This window comes from Aphelocoma coerulescens, unplaced genomic scaffold, assembly GCF_041296385.1.
Source record: "Aphelocoma coerulescens isolate FSJ_1873_10779 unplaced genomic scaffold, UR_Acoe_1.0 HiC_scaffold_150, whole genome shotgun sequence".
NCBI lineage: Eukaryota > Metazoa > Chordata > Aves > Passeriformes > Corvidae > Aphelocoma > Aphelocoma coerulescens.
In genome coordinates, this window is record NW_027183500.1 from 143012 (window position 1) to 160021 (window position 17010).

The 17010-nt window shown below is 57.3% G+C and overlaps 1 protein-coding gene across 1 annotated transcript in view; it reads left to right on the forward strand.

The window, feature by feature from the left end:
- Nucleotides 1–15411, forward strand: part of SCN1B (sodium voltage-gated channel beta subunit 1) — a 28727-nt gene extending 13316 nt beyond the window's left edge. Inside the window, exons 3-5 of the mRNA XM_068998719.1 lie at nucleotides 6217–6457; nucleotides 11038–11173; nucleotides 15325–15411. Of these exons, the coding sequence (XP_068854820.1) occupies nucleotides 6217–6457; nucleotides 11038–11173; nucleotides 15325–15391 (444 nt within the window). The 3' untranslated portion in view covers nucleotides 15392–15411. The remainder of the gene's footprint in view (nucleotides 1–6216; nucleotides 6458–11037; nucleotides 11174–15324) is intronic.
- The last annotated feature ends 1599 nt before the right edge of the window (nucleotides 15412–17010 follow it).

Here is a 17010-nt window from a genome sequence, read left to right on the forward strand (position 1 = left end):
GAGAGGCAGGTGGGAAAGGAGTGGGGGCTACTGGTTGGAACTGGGAGTCACTGGAATGAACTGGGAGCTACTGGGAGCTACTGGGAGTTACTGGTTCCTACTGGGATGAACTGGGAGCCACTGGGATGAACTGGGAGCACAATCAGGGACACAACTGACTGGCGCTGCAATCCCAAGCGCCGCCACCAGAGGGCGCCGCTGAGACAGCGCCGTTTCCAACTGGTTTCAACCCATTTTCACTGGTTCCTACTGGTTCCTACTGGTTGCTACTGGTTGTTACTGGTTGTTACTGGTTGTTACTGGTTGTTACTGGTTCCTACTGGTTTCTACTGGTGCAGATCCTGCACTACAGCCCCGACGAGGGCCAGTGGGTGGCCCCGGGCCCGTTCCAGGGGGTGCTGGCCTGGAAGGGCTGGCGGGGCACGCGGGACCTGCAGGGGCCTGAGAGGGGGCACTGGGGGATACTGGGGGGCACTGGGACGTACTGGGGAGACACTGGAGTGCTCCTGGGGGATACTGGGATGAACTGGGAGCGACTGGGAGTTACTGGGATGAACTGGGAGTTACTGGGAGTGAACTGGGAGAGACTGGGGAGACATCAGGGAGACGCACGTGGGAAAGGAGTGGGGGCTACTGGTTGGAACTGGGAGTTACAGGGATGTACTGGGATGAACTGGGAGCAGTGGGATGAACTGGGAGTTACTGGGATGAACTGGGAGCTACTGGGATGAACTGGGAGCGACTGGGAGTTACTGGGAGTGAGCTGGGAGTGACTGGGGAGACATCAGGGAGACGCAGGTGGGAAAGGAGTGGGGGCTGCTGGTTGGAACTGGGAGCTACTGGGAGTCACTGGAATGAACTGGGAGCTACTGGGATGAACTGGGAGTCACTGGGATGAACTGGGAGCGACTGGGATGAACTGGGAGCGACTGGGAGTTACTGGGAGTGAACTGGGAGGGACTGGGGAGACATCAGGGAGACGCAGGTGGGAAAGGATTGGGGGCTACTGGTTGGAACTGGGAGTCACTGGAATGAACTGGGAGCTACTGGGAGTTACTGGGATGAACTGGGAGTTACTGGGAGCTACTGGGAGTTACTGGGATGAACCGGGAGTTACTGGGATGAACTGGGAGCCACTGGGATGAACTGGGAGCGCAATCAGGAACAACCGACGGGCGCTGCAATCCCAAGCGCCGCCACCAGAGGGCGCCGCTGAGACAGCGCCGTTTCCAACTGGTTTCAACCCATTTTCACTGGTTCCTACTGGTTCCTACTGGTTGTTACTGGTTGTTACTGGTTGTTACTGGTTCCTACTGGTTCCTACTGGTGCAGATCCTGCACTACAGCCCCGACGAGGGCCAGTGGGTGGCCCCGGGCCCGTTCCAGGGGGTGCTGGCCTGGAAGGGCTGGCGGGGCACGCGGGACCTGCAGGGGCCTGAGAGGGGGCACTGGGGGATACTGGGAGGGACTGGGACGTACTGGGGAGACGCTGGAGTGCTCCTGGGGGCTACTGGGATGAACTGGGAGTTACTGGGATGAACTGGGAGTCACTGGGATGAACTGGCAGCTACTGGGGGATACTGGGAGCTACTGGGATGAACTGGGAGTGAACTGGGAGGGACTGGGGAGACATCAGGGAGACGCAGGTGGGAAAGGAGTGGGGGCTACTGGTTGGAACTGGGAGCTACTGGGAGTCACTGGAATGAACTGGGAGCTACTGGGATCTACTGGGATGAACTGGGAGTTACTGGGATCTACTGGGATGAACTGGGAGTTACTGGGAGCTACTGGGATGAACTGGGAGCCACTGGGATGAACTGGGAGCACAATCAGGGACAACCGATGGGCGCCGCAATCCCAAGCGCCGCCACCAGAGGGCGCCGCTGAGACAGCGCCGTTTCCAACTGGTTTCAACCCATTTTCACTGGTTCCTACTGGTTGTTACTGGTTGTTACTGGTTGTTACTGGTTGTTACTGGTTGTTACTGGTGCAGATCCTGCACTACAGCCCCGACGAGGGCCAGTGGGTGGCCCTGGGCCCGTTCCAGGGGGTGCTGGCCTGGAAGGGCTGGCGGGGCACGCGGGACCTGCAGGGGCCTGAGAGGGGGCACTGGGGGATACTGGGGGGCACTGGGACGTACTGGGGAGACACTGGAGTGCTCCTGGGGGATACTGGGATGAACTGGGAGCGACTGGGAGTTACTGGGATGAACTGGGAGTTACTGGGAGTGAACTGGGAGAGACTGGGGAGACATCAGGGAGACGCAGGTGGGAAAGGAGTGGGGGCTACTGGTTGGAACTGGGAGTTACAGGGATGTACTGGGATGAACTGGGAGCAGTGGGATGAACTGGGAGTTACTGGGATGAACTGGGAGCTACTGGGATGAACTGGGAGCGACTGGGAGTTACTGGGAGTGAGCTGGGAGTGACTGGGGAGACATCAGGGAGACGCAGGTGGGAAAGGAGTGGGGGCTGCTGGTTGGAACTGGGAGCTACTTGGAGTCACTGGAATGAACTGGGAGCTACTGGGATGAACTGGGAGTCACTGGGATGAACTGGCAGCTACTGGGGGATACTGGGAGCGACTGGGAGTTACTGGGAGTGAACTGGGAGGGACTGGGGAGACATCAGGGAGACGCAGGTGGGAAAGGAGTGGGGGCTACTGGTTGGAACTGGGAGTCACTGGAATGAACTGGGAGCTACTGGGAGTTACTGGGATGAACTGGGAGTTACTGGGATCTACTGGGAGTTACTGGGATGAACCGGGAGTTACTGGGATGAACTGGGAGCCACTGGGATGAACTGGGAGCGCAATCAGGAACAACCGACGGGCGCTGCAATCCCAAGCGCCGCCAGCAGAGGGCGCCGCTGAGACAGCGCCGTTTCCAACTGGTTTCAACCCATTTTCACTGGTTCCTACTGGTTCCTACTGGTTGTTAGTGGTTGTTACTGGTTGTTACTGGTTCCTACTGGTTCCTACTGGTGCAGATCCTGCACTACAGCCCCGACGAGGGCCAGTGGGTGGCCCCGGGCCCGTTCCAGGGGGTGCTGGCCTGGAAGGGCTGGCGGGGCACGCGGGACCTGCAGGGGCCTGAGAGGGGGCACTGGGGGATACTGGGAGGCACTGGGACGTACTGGGGAGACACTGGAGTGCTCCTGGGGGATACTGGGATGAACTGGGAGTTACTGGGATGAACTGGGAGCTGCTGGGAGTTACTGGGAGTGAACTGGGAGAGACTGGGGAGACATCAGGGAGACGCAGGTGGGAAAGGAGTGGGGGCTGCTGGTTGGAACTGGGAGGTACTGGGATGGACTGGGAGTCACTGGTTGGAACTGGGATGAACTGGGAGATAATGGGATGAACCGGGAGTTACTGGGATGAACCAGGAGTTACTGGGATGAACTGGGAGCCACTGGGAGCGCAATCAGGGACAACCGACGGGCGCTGCAATCCCAAGCGCCGCCACCAGAGGGCGCCGCTGAGACAGCGCCGTTTCCAACTGGTTTCAACCCCTTTTCACTGGTTCCTACTGGTTCCTACTGGTGCAGATCCTGCACTACAGCCCCGACGAGGGCCAGTGGGTGGCCCCGGGCCCGTTCCAGGGGGTGCTGGCCTGGAAGGGCTGGCGGGGCACGCGGGACCTGCAGGGGCCTGAGAGGGGGCACTGGGGGATACTGGGAGGCACTGGGACGTACTGGGGAGACACTGGAGTGCTCCTGGGGGATACTGGGAGTCACTGGGAGTTACTGGGAGGTACTGGGAGCGACTGGGAGTTACTGGGAGTGAACTGGGAGGGACTGGGGAGACATCAGGGAGACGCAGGTGGGAAAGGAGTGGGGGCTACTGGTTGGAACTGGGAGTCACTGGAATGAACTGGGAGCTACTGGGAGTTACTGGGATGAACTGGGAGTTACTGGGAGCTACTGGGAGTTACTGGGATGAACCGGGAGTTACTGGGATGAACTGGGAGCCACTGGGATGAACTGGGCGCGCAATCAGGGACAACCGACGGGCGCCGCAATCCCAAGCGCCGCCACCAGAGGGCGCCGCTGAGACAGCGCCGTTTCCAACTGGTTTCAACCCATTTTCACTGGTTCCTACTGGTTGTTAGTGGTTGTTACTGGTTGTTACTGGTTGTTACTGGTTCCTACTGTTTCCTACTGGTGCAGATCCTGCACTACAGCCCCGACGAGGGCCAGTGGGTGGCCCCGGGCCCGTTCCAGGGGGTGCTGGCCTGGAAGGGCTGGCGGGGCAGGCGGGACCTGCAGGGGCCTGAGAGGGGGCACTGGGGGATACTGGGAGGCACTGGGACGTACTGGGGAGACGCTGGAGTGCTCCTGGGGGCTACTGGGATGAACTGGGAGTTACTGGGATGAACTGGGAGCTACTGGGAGTTACTGGGAGTGAACTGGGAGAGACTGGGGAGACATCAGGGAGACGCAGGTGGGAAAGGAGTGGGGGCTGCTGGTTGGAACTGGGAGCTACTGGGATGGACTGGGAGTCACTGGTTGGAACTGGGATGAACTGGGAGATACTGGGATGAACCGGGAGTTACTGGGATGAACTGGGAGCCACTGGGAGCGCAATCAGGGACAACCGACGGGCGCTGCAATCCCAAGCGCCGCCACCAGAGGGCGCCGCTGAGACAGCGCCGTTTCCAACTGGTTTCAACCCCTTTTCACTGGTTCCTACTGGTTCCTACTGGTGCAGATCCTGCACTACAGCCCCGACGAGGGCCAGTGGGTGGCCCCGGGCCCGTTCCAGGGGGTGCTGGCCTGGAAGGGCTGGCGGGGCACGCGGGACCTGCAGGGGCCTGAGAGGGGGCACTGGGGGATACTGGGAGGCACTGGGACGTACTGGGGAGACACTGGAGTGCTCCTGGGGGATACTGGGATGAACTGGGAGTTACTGGGATGAACTGGGAGTTACTGGGAGTGAACTGGGAGCGACTGGGGAGACATCAGGGAGACGCAGGTGGGAAAGGAGTGGGGGCTGCTGGTTGGAACTGGGAGCTACTGGGAGTCACTGGAATGAACTGGGAGCTACTGGGATGAACTGGGAGTCACTGGGATGAACTGGGAGCGACTGGGATGAACTGGGAGCGACTGGGAGTTACTGGGAGTGAACTGGGAGGGACTGGGGAGACATCAGGGAGACGCAGGTGGGAAAGGAGTGGGGGCTACTGGTTGGAACTGGGAGTCACTGGAATGAACTGGGAGCTACTGGGAGTTACTGGGATGAACTGGGAGTTACTGGGAGCTACTGGGAGTTACTGGGATGAACCGGGAGTTACTGGGATGAACTGGGAGCCACTGGGATGAACTGGGAGCGCAATCAGGGACAACCGACGGGCGCCGCAATCCCAAGCGCTGCCACCAGAGGGCGCCGCTGAGACAGCGCCGTTTCCAACTGGTTTCAACCCCTTTTCACTGGTTCCTACTGGTTCCTACTGGTGCAGATCCTGCACTACAGCCCCGACGAGGGCCAGTGGGTGGCCCCGGGCCCGTTCCAGGGGGTGCTGGCCTGGAACGGCTCGCGGGGCACGCGGGACCTGCAGGGGCCTGAGAGGGGGCACTGGGGGATACTGGGAGGGACTGGGACGTACTGGGGAGACACTGGAGTGCTCCTGGGGGATACTGGGATGAACTGGGAGCTACTGGGATGAACTGGGAGCTACTGGGAGTGAACTGGGAGAGACTGGGGAGACATCAGGGAGACGCAGGTGGGAAAGGAGTGGGGGCTGCTGGTTGGAACTGGGAGCTACTGGGAGTCACTGGAATGAACTGGGAGCTACTGGGATGAACTGGGAGTCACTGGGATGAACTGGGCGCTACTGGGGGATACTGGGAGCTACTGGGATGAACTGGGAGTGAACTGGGAGCGACTGGGGAGACATCAGGGAGACGCAGGTGGGAAGGGAGTGGGGGCTACTGGTTGGAACTGGGAGTTACTGGGATGGACTGGGAGTCACTGGTTGGAACTGGGATCTACTGGGAGTTACTGGGAGTTACTGGGAGCTACTGGAATGAACTGGGAGTTACTGGGAGCTACTGGGATGAACTGGGAGCCACTGGGATGAACTGGGAGCGCAATCAGGGACAACTGACGGGCGCCGCAATCCCAAGCGCCGCCACCAGAGGGCGCCGCTGAGACAGCGCCGTTTCCAACTGGTTTCAACCCCTTTTCACTGGTTCCTACTGGTTCCTACTGGTGCAGATCCTGCACTACAGCCCCGACGAGGGCCAGTGGGTGGCCCCGGGCCCGTTCCAGGGGGTGCTGGCCTGGAACGGCTCGCGGGGCACGCGGGACCTGCAGGACCTGTCGGTGCGGCTGGAGGCCGTGGGCCGCGCCCACGCCGGGCTCTACGTTTGCCGCCTGCGGCGCAACCTCACCTTCGAGGGCTACACGTACAGCCTGGCCAGGAACCAGACCCTGCGGCTCGCCGTGGTGGAGAAAGGTGCGAGGGGACTGGGAGGGGACTGGGAGGGAGTGGGAGGGGACTGGGAGGGAGTGGGAGGGGGTTGGGAGGGAGTGGGAGGGAGTGGGAGGGGACTGGGAGGGAGTGGGAGGGGGTTGGGAGGGAGTGGGAGGGAGTTGGAGGGGACTGGGAGGGATTGGAGGGGACTGGGAGGGAGTGGGAGGGAGTGGGAGGGAAATGGGAGGGACTGGGAGGGGATTGGAAGGGAGTTGGAGGGGACTGGGAAGGGACTGGGAGGGACTGGGAGGGGGTTGGGAGGGAGTGGGAGGGACTGGGAGGGGATTGGAAGGGAGTTGGAGGGGACTGGGAAGGGACTGGGAGGGACTGGGGGGGATTGGGAGGGGGTTGGGAGGGAGTGGGAGGGGACTGGGAGGGAGTGGGAGGGAGTTGGAGGGGAGTGGGAGGGAAATGGGAGGGATTGGGGGGGATTGGGAGGGACTGGGAGGGAGTGGGAGGGGAGTTGGAGGGGATTGGGAAGGGACTGGGATGGTCTGGGAGGGGACTGGGAGGGATTGGGGGGGATTGGGAGGGAGTGGGAGGGAGTGGGAGGGGATTGGAAGGGAAATGGGAGGGATTGGGGGGGATTGGAGGGGATTGGGAGGGACTGGGAGGGGATTGGGAGGGACTGGGATGGTCTGGGAGGGGACTGGGAGGGAGTTGGAGGGGATTGGGAGGGATTGGGGGGGATTGGGAGGGGGTTGGGAGGGACTGGGAGGGGACTGGGAGGGAGTGGGAGGGAAATGGGAGGGATTGGGAGGGAGTTGGGGGGAGTTGGAGGGGAGTGGGAGGGAGTTGGAGGGGATTGGGAGGGACTGGGAGGGATTGGGGGGGACTGGGAGGGAGTGGGAGGGAGTGGGAGGGAAATGGGAGGGACTGGGAGGGGATTGGGACGACTGGGAGGGAGTGGGAGGGAGTGGGAGAGGAGTTGGGGCAAGTTGGGAGGGACTGGGATGTACTGGGAGGGATTGGGAGGGGACTGGGAGGGAACTGGGAGGGAGTGGGAGGGACTGGGAGGGACTGGGAGGGGATTGGGAGGGAGTTGGAGGGGATTGGGAGGGTCTGGGAGGGGCTGGGAGGGGATTGGGACGACTGGGAGGGGTTGGGAAGGGATTGGGAGGGATTGGGGGGGATTGGAGGGAAATGGGAGGGAGTTGGAGGGACTGGGAGTGGATTGGGGGGGACTGGGAGGGAGTGGGAGGGAGTGGGAGGGGACTGGGAGGGACTGGGAGGGAGTTGGAGGGGATTGGGGGGGAGTGGGAGGGGACTGGGAGGGGAGTGGGAGGGATTGGGGGGGAGTTGGGGGGAGTTGGGAGGGAGTGGGAGGGGACTGGGAGGGACTGGGAGGGAGTTGGAGGGACTGGGAAGGGATTGGGAGGGACTGGGAGGGGATTGGGAGGGAAATGGGAGGGATTGGGGGGATTGGAGGGAAATGGGAGGGAGCTGGAGGGACTGGGAGTGGATTGGGGGGGACTGGGAGGGACTGGGAGGGGAGTGGGAGGGACTGGGAGGGGATTGGGAGGGACTGGGAGGGATTGGGGGGGATTCGGGGGGATTGGAGGGGATTGGGAGGGACTGGGAGGGAGTGGGAGGGAACTGGGAGGGACTGGGAGGGAACTGGGAGGGACTGGGAGGGAGTTGGGGGGAGTTGGAGGGGACTGGGGGGGATTGGGAGGGACTGGGAGGGGCTGGGAGGGGATTGGGAGGGAAATGGGAGGGATTGGGGGGGATTGGAGGGGATTGGGAGGGACTGGGAGGGACTGGGAGGGAGTTGGAGGGGATTGGGAGGGGACTGGGAGAGGAGTTGGGACAAGTTGGGAGGGACTGGGATGTACTGGGAGGGATTGGGTCGGGACTGGGAGGGAGTTGGAGGGGACTGGGAGGGACTGGGAGGGGACTGGGAGGGACTGGGAGGGGATTGGGGGGGATTGGGGGGGACTGGGAGGGGACTGGGAGGGACTGGGAGGGACTGGGAGGGAGTTGGAGGGATGAAATTTTGGGGCTTTTTTTGGGGTTTTTTATGGGGTTTTTGGGATTTTTGGGGGGAGGGGCGTGTCCGGCTGACCCCTGGCTGTGTCCAGCCCCCTCCCCCTCCCCCACCACCTTAATTAGGCGCGGCTTAGGCAAACCCGGGCTTAATTTGACCTAAAATGGGCCTAACTCGGCCCTAAAACGCTGAAATTTTGGGGCTTTTTTTTGGGGTTTTTTTCGGGGTTTTTGGGATTTTTGGGGGGAGGGGCGTGTCCAGCTGACCCCTGGCTGTGTCCAAGCCCCCTCCCCCTCCCCCACCCCCCTTAATTAGGCGTGGCTTAGCCCAAAACGGGCGCGGCTTACCCCAAACCGGCCGTAACTCGGCCCTAAAACGCTGAAATTTTGGGGCTTTTTTTGGGGGTTTTTTTGGGGGTTTTTGGGATTTTGGGGGGGAGGGGCGTGTCCAGCTGACCCCTGGCTGTGCCCCTGTCCCTCCCCCTCCCCCACCACCTTAATTAGGCGTGGTTTAAGCTAAACCCGGGCTTAATTTGACCTAAAATGGGCCTAACTCGGCCCTAAAAGGCTGAAATTTTGGGGCTTTTTTTTTGTTTTTTTTGGGGTTTTTGGTTTTTTTGGGGGGAGGGGCGTGTCCAGCTGACCCCTGGCTGTGCCCCTGTCCCTCCCCCTCCCCCACCACCCTTAATTAGGCGCGGCTTAGGCAAACCCGGGCTTAATTTGACCCTAAATTGGGCCTAACTCGGCCCTAAAACGCTGAAATTTCGGGGCTTTTTTTGGGGGTTTTTTTTGGGGTTTTTGGGATTTTTGGGGGGAGGGGCGTGTCCGGCTGACCCCTGGCTGTGTCCAGCCCCTCCCCCTCCCCCACCACCCTTAATTAGGCGCGGCTTAGGCAAACCCGGGCTTAATTTGACCTAAAATGGGCCTAACTCGGCCCTAAAACGCTGAAATTTTGGGGCTTTTTTTTGGGTTTTTTTGGGGGGTTTTTTGGATTTTTGGGGGGAGGGGCGTGTCCAGCTGACCCCTGGCTGTGCCCCTGTCCCTCCCCCTCCCCCACCACCCTTAATTAGGCGCGGCTTAGGCAAACCCGGGCTTAATTTGACCCTAAATTGGGCCTAACTCGGCCCTAAAACGCTGAAATTTCGGGGCTTTTTTTTGGGGGTTTTTTTGGGGTTTTTGGGATTTTTGGGGGGAGGGGCGTGTCCGGCTGACCCCTGGCTGTGTCCAGCCCCTCCCCCTCCCCCACCACCCTTAATTAGGCGCGGCTTAGGCAAACCCGGGCTTAATTTGACCTAAAATGGGCCTAACTCGGCCCTAAAACGCTGAAATTTTGGGGCTTTTTTTTGGGTTTTTTTGGGGGGTTTTTTGGATTTTTGGGGGGAGGGGCGTGTCCAGCTGACCCCTGGCTGTGTGCAGCCCCTCCCCCTCCCCCACCACCCTTAATTAGGCGTGGTTTAGGCTAAAACCGGGCTTAATTTGACCTAAAATGGGCCTAACTCAGCCCTAAAACGCTGAAATTTTGGGGCTTTTTTTTGGGGTTTTTTGGGGGGTTTTTGGGGTTTTTTGGGGGGAGGGGCGTGTCCGGCTGACCCCTGGCTGTGTCCCTGTCCCTCCCCCTCCCCCACCACCCTTAATTAGGCGCGGTTTAAGCTAAACCCGGGCTTAATTTGACCCTAAATTGGGCCTAACTCGGCCCTAAAACGCTGAAATTTTGGGGCTTTTTTTTGGGTTTTTTTTCGGGGTTTTTGGGATTTTGGGGGGGAGGGGCGTGTTCGGCTGACCCCTGGCTGTGTCCAAGCCCCTCCTCCTCCCCCACCACCTTAATTAGGCGTGGTTTAAGCTAAACCCGGGCTTAATTTGACCCTAAATTGGGCCTAACTCGGCCCTAAAACGCTGAAATTTTGGGGCTTTTTTTTGGGGTTTTTTATGGGGTTTTTGGGATTTTGGGGGGGAGGGGCGTGTCCAGCTGACCCCTGGCTGTGTCCAAGCCCCTCCCCCTCCCCCACCCCCCTTAATTAGGCGCGGCTTAGCCCAAAACGGGCGCGGCTTACCCCAAACCGGCCGTAACTCGGCCCTAAAACGCTGAAATTTTGGGGCTTTTTTTTGGGGTTTTTTTCGGGGTTTTTGGGATTTTGGGGGGGAGGGGCGTGTCCGGCTGACCCCTGGCTGTGTCCAGCCCCCTCCCCCTCCCCCACCACCCTTAATTAGGCGCGGCTTAGGCAAACCCGGGCTTAATTTGACCTAAAATGGGCCTAACTCGTCCCTAAAAGGCTGAAATTTTGGGGCTTTTTTTTGGGGTTTTTTTGGGGGTTTTTGGGGTTTTTTGGGGGGAGGGGCGTGTCCAGCTGACCCCTGGCTGTGTCCAAGCCCCCTCCCCCTCCCCCACCACCCTTAATTAGGCGTGGTGTAAGCTAAACCCGGGCTTAATTTGACCCTAAATTGGGCCTAACTCGGCCCTAAAACGCTGAAATTTTGGGGCTTTTTTTGGGGGTTTTTTTGGGGGTTTTTGGGATTTTGGGGGGGAGGGGCGTGTCCGGCTGACCCCTGGCTGTGTCCCCTCCCCCACCCCGGGCCAGCTCGGCGGGATTTGGCCTCCATCGTGTCCGAAATCCTGATGTACGTGCTGATCGTGGTGCTGACGCTGTGGTTGGCGGCCGAGATGCTCTACTGCTACCGCAAGGTGGCGGCGGCGGCCCCGCCCCCCGACAGCGCGTGAGTGGGCGTGGCCTGGGTGGGCGTGGCCGGGAAGGGGCGTGGCTTCGTTTGGGGGTGGAGTTTTTGGGGGAAATTTGGCGAAATTTGGGCAAAAATCGCGAATTTTTGGAGAATTTTGAGGTAGAAAGGGGGAATTTTGCTGGTGAAGGGGGCGTGGTTTGGGGTTTGTGGGCGTGGCTTGGAGTGGGCGTGGTCGGAAGGGGCGTGGCTTCATTTGGGGGTGGGGTTTTGGGAGAAATTTGGGCGAAATTTGGGCAAAAATCGCGAATTTTGGGGGAATTTGGGGGAGAAATGGGGGATTTGGGAGGTGAAGGGGGCGTGGTTTGGGGGTTGTGGGCGTGGCTTGGAGTGGGCGTGGTCGGAAGGGGCGTGGCTTCATTTGGGGGTGGGGTTTTGGGAGAAATTTGGGCGAAATTTGGGCAAAAATCGCGAATTTTGGGGGAATTTGGGGGAGAAATGGGGGATTTGGGAGGTGAAGGGGGCGTGGTTTGGGGGTTGTGGGCGTGGCTTGGAGTGGGCGTGGTCGGGAAGGGGCGTGGCTTCGTTTGGGGGTGGGGTTTTGGGGGAAATTTGGGAGAAATTTGGTGTAAAAATCGTGAATTTTGGGGGAATTTGGGGTAAAAATGGGGAATTTGGGGGGAAATTTGGGGTAAAAATGGGGGGATTTGGGAGGTGAAGGGGGCGTGGTTTGGGGTTTGTGGGCGTGGCCTGGGTGAGCGTGGTCGGGAAGGGGCGTGGCTTCGTTTGGGGGTGGGGTTTGGGGGGAAATTTGGGCGAAATTTGGGTAAAAATCGCGAATTTGGGGGAGAAATCGGGGATTTGGGAGGTGAAGGGGGCGTGGTTTGGGGTGGTGGGCGTGGCTTGGAGTGGGCGTGGTCGGGAAGGGGCGTGGCTTCGTTTGGGGGTGGGGTTTGGGGGGAAATTTGGGCGAAATTTGGGTAAAAATCGCGAATTTGGGGGAGAAATCAGGGATTTGGGAGGTGAAGGGGGCGTGGTTTGGGGTTGTGGGCGTGGCTTGGAGTGGGCGTGGTCGGGAAGGGGCGTGGCTTCGTTTGGGGGTGGGGTTTGGGGGGGAATTTGGGGAAATTCGGGCGAAATTTGGGTAAAAATCGCGAATTTGGGGGAGAAATGGGGGATTTGGGAGGTGAAGGGGGCGTGGTTTGGGTTTGTGGGCGTGGCTTGGAGTGGGCGTGGCCTGGGTGGGCGTGGCTTCGTTTGGGGGTGGGGTTTGGGGGAAATTTTGGGGAAATTTGGGTAAAAATCGCAAATTTTGGGGGAATTTGGGGGAGAAATCGGGGATTTTTGCTGGTGAAGGGGGCGTGGTTTGGGGGGTTGTGGGCGTGGCCTGGGTGGGCGTGGTCGGTAAGGGGCGTGGCTTCATTTGGGGGTGGGGTTTGGGGGAAATTTGGGCGAAATTTGGGTAAAAATCGCAAATTTTGGGGGAATTTGGGGGAGAAATGGGGGATTTGGGAGGTGAAGGGGGCGTGGTTTGGGGGTTGTGGGCGTGGCTTGGAGTGGGCGTGGTCGGGAGGGGGCGTGGCTTCATGTGGGGGTGGGGTTTGGGAGAAAATTGGGGAAATTTGGGTAAAAATGGGGAATTTTGGGGGAATTTGGGGTAAAAATGGGGAATTTGGGGGGAAATTTGGGGTAAAACTGGGGAATTTTGGAGGTCAAGGGGGCGTGGTTTGGGGCTTGTGGGCGGGGCCTGGGTGGGTGTGGTCGGGAAGGGGCGTGGCTTCGTTTGGGGGTGGGGTTTTGGGGAAATTTGGGCAAAAATCGCGAATTTTTGGGAAAATTTGAGGTAGAAGGGGAATTTTGGTGGTGAAGGGGGCGTGGTTTGTGGTTTGTGGGCGTGGCTTGGAGTGGGCGTGGTCGGGAAGGGGCGTGGCTTCATTTGGGGGTGGGGTTTGGGGGGAAATTTGGGTAAAAATGGGGAATTTTGGGGGAATTTGGGGATTTTGGGGCATTTGGGGGCGGAATTTTGGGCCATTTTGGGGATTTTGGGTGGAATTTTGGGATTTTTGGGGGGGAATTTTTGGGATTTTTGGTGAATTTGGGGATTTTTGGGGGAATTTTGGGGCATTTTAGGGTGGAATTTTGGGATTTTCGAGGGGATTTTTGGGATTTTGGGGCATTTTTGGGGTGGAATTTTGGGCATTTTGGGGTGGAATTTTGGGGCATTTTTGGGTGGATTTTCGGTGGAATTTCGGGATTTTGGGCCATTTTCAGGGTGGAATTTTGGCATTTTGGGTGGAATTTTGGGGATTTTGGGGATTTTGGGTGGAATTTTTGGGATTTTGGGGCTGTAATTTGGGAATTTTGGACCATTTTGGGGGTGGAATTTTGGGGATTTTTGGGCCATTTTGGGGGTGGAATTTTGGGGATTTTTGGGCCATTTTAGGGGTGGAATTTTGGGGATTTTTGGGCCATTTTAGGGGTGGAATTTTGGGGATTTTGGGCCATTTTGGGGGTGGAATTTTGGGGCATTTTAGGGGTGGAATTTTGGGGCATTTTGGGGCATTTTAGGGGTGGAATTTTGGGGCATTTTGGGCCATTTTGAGGGCGGAATTTTGGGGATTTTGGGCATTTTGGGGTGGAATTTTGGGGTATTTTGGGCCATTTTAGGGGTGGAATTTTGGGGATTTTGGGCCATTTTAGGGGTGGAATTTTGGGGATTTTGGGCCATTTTGGGGGTGGAATTTTGGGGCATTTTGGGCCATTTTGGGGGTGGAATTTTGGGGCATTTTGGGCCATTTTAGGGGTGGAATTTTGGGTATTTTGGGCCATTTTAGGGGTGGAATTTTGGGGATTTTGGGCCATTTTAGGGGTGGAATTTTGGGGATTTTGGGGCCATTTTAGGGGTGGAATTTTGGGGCATTTTTGGGCCATTTTGGGGTGGAATTTTGGGGCATTTTGGGCCATTTTAGGGGTGGAATTTTGGGGCATTTTGGGTCATTTTAGGGGTGGAATTTTGGGGCATTTTGGGCCATTTTAGGGGTGGAATTTTGGGGATTTTTGGGGCCATTTTAGGGGTGGAATTTTGGGGATTTTGGGGCCATTTTGGGGATGAAATTTTGGGGCATTTTGGGCCATTTTGGGGTGGAATTTTGGGGATTTTTGGGGCATTTTAGGGGTGGAATTTTGGGACATTTTGGGGCATTTTAGGGGTGGAATTTTGGGGCATTTTGGGCCATTTAGTGGTGGAATTTTGGGGCATTTTGGGCCATTTTAGGGGTGGAATTTTGGGTATTTTGGGCCATTTTGGGGGTGGAATTTTGGGGGTGGAATTTTGGGGATTTTTGGGCCATTTTAGGGGTGGAATTTTGGGGATTTTGGGCCATTTTAGGGGTGGAATTTTGGGGATTTTGGGGCCATTTTAGGGGTGGAATTTTGGGGCATTTTTGGGCCATTTTGGGGTGGAATTTTGGGGCATTTTGGGCCATTTTAGGGGTGGAATTTTGGGGATTTTGGGCCATTTTAGGGGTGGAATTTTGGGTATTTTGGGGCATTTTAGGGGTGGAATTTTGGGGCATTTTGGGCCATTTTCGGGGTGGAATTTTGTGGATTTTTGGGCCATTTTAGGGGTGGAATTTTGGGGATTTTTGGGCCATTTTAGGGGTGGAATTTTGGGGATTTTTGGGCCATTTTAGGAGTGAAATTTTGGGGCAATTTGGGCCATTTTAGGGGTGGAATTTTGGGGCATTTTGGGCCATTTTAGGGGTGGAATTTTGGGGATTTTTGGGCCATTTTGAGGGCGGAATTTTGGGGATTTTTGGGCCATTTTAGGGGTGGAATTTTGGGGATTTTTGGGCCATTTTAGGGGTGGAATTTTGGGTATTTTGGGCCATTTTGGGGGTGGAATTTTGGGGTATTTTGGGGCATTTTAGGGGTGGAATTTTGGGGATTTTGGGCCATTTTAGGGGTGGAATTTTGGGGCATTTTGGGCCATTTTAGGGGTGGAATTTTGGGGATTTTTGGGCCATTTTAGGGGTGGAATTTTGGGCATTTTGGGGTGGAATTTTGGGATTTTTTTTTCAGTTTTTGGGGGCTCTCCAAGGGCAATTTGGGGCTCCCTCCCTCCCCCCCCCCCCCCCCCAAAATTTTGGGCCCCCTCCCCCCGCCTGACCTTTGCCCCTCCCCCCCCCCAGCTCGGAGTATTTGGCCATCACCTCGGAGAGCAAAGAGAACTGCGGGGGCGTCCAGGTGGCCGAGTGACCACTGCGAGTGGCCACTGACCCTCCTGAGTGGCTACTGAGCCCTCCTGAGTGGCCACTGACCCCTGGAGTGGCCACTGACCCCCTGGAGTGGCCACTGAGCCCTGGAGTGGCCGCTGACCCTCCCCTGAGTGACCGCTGACCCTCCCCGGAGTGACCCTCAGCTTGCCCTGAGTGACCACTGACCCCCCCCGAGTGGCTACTGACCCCTCCTGAGTGGCTACTGACCCCTCCTGAGTGACCACTGACCCTCCCTGAGTGGCCACTGAGCCCTGGAGTGACCGCTGACCCTCCCCTGAGTGGCCACTGACCCTCCCGGAGTGGCCACTGAGCCCTGGAGTGGCCACTGACCCCTCCTGAGTGGCCACTGACCCTCCTGAGTGACCACTGACCCTCCTGAGTGGCCACTGACCCTCCCTGAGTGACCACTGACCCCTCCAGAGTGGCCACTGACCCCTCCTGAGTGACCACTGACCCCCCCCGAGTGGCTACTGACCCCTCCTGAGTGACCACTGACCCTCCCTGAGTGGCCACTGACCCTCCTGAGTGACCACTGACCCTCCCTGAGTGGCCACTGACCCCTCCTGAGTGGCCACTGACCCCTCCTGAGTGGCCACTGACCCTCCTGAGTGGCCACTGACCCCTCCTGAGTGGCCACTGACCCTCCTGAGTGGCCACTGACCCCTCCTGAGTGGCCACTGACCCTCCTGAGTGACCACTGACCCTCCCTGAGTGGCCACTGACCCCTCCCGAGTGGCCACTGACCGCTCCCAGGGCCCCCCCCCTGCAATAACCCCCCCGGGGGGGACCCCCCTGACCCCTCCCCCACCCCGGAACCCCCGCATGACCCCTCCCCCACCCCCCCCAAAATTTGGGATAAAAATCCCCCAAAATTTGGGGGAAATCTGGCAAAATTTCGGGGAAAAAAATCCCAAAATTTGGAGGAAAATCTGCTAAAATTTAGGGGAAAAATCCCAAAATTTAGAGGAAAATTTGACAAAATTTAGGGGAAAAAATCCCAGAATTTGGAGGAAAATCTGCCAAAATTTAGGGAAAAAAAATCCCAAAATTTGAGGTGAAATCTGTCAAAATTTAGGGAAAAAATCCCAAAATTTAGAGGAAAATTTGAGAAAATTTGGGGAAAAAAAGCCCCAAAATTTAGAGGAAAATTTGCCAAAATTTAGGAGACAAATTCCCAACATTTGGAGGAAAATCTGACAAAATTTAGGGGAAAAAATCCCAAAATTTGAGGGAAATTTGCCAAAATTTAGGGACAAATAATCCCAAATTTGGAGGAAAATCTGCCAAAATTTTGGGAAAAAATTCCCAAAATTTGGAATAAAATTTGACAAAATTTAGGGGAAAAAAAATCTCAAAATTTGGAGGAAAATCTGCCAAAATTCAGGGAAAAACATCCCAAAATTTGAGGTGAAATCTGTCAAAATTTAGGGAAAAATTCCCAAAATTTAGAGGAAAATCTGTCAAAATTTAGGGAAAAAATCCCAAAATTTGGAGGAAAATCTGCCAAAATTTAGGGAAAAAAATCCCAAAATTTGAGGTGAAATCTGTCAAAATTTAGGGAAAAAATCCCAAAATTTAGAGGAAAATTTGAGAAAATTT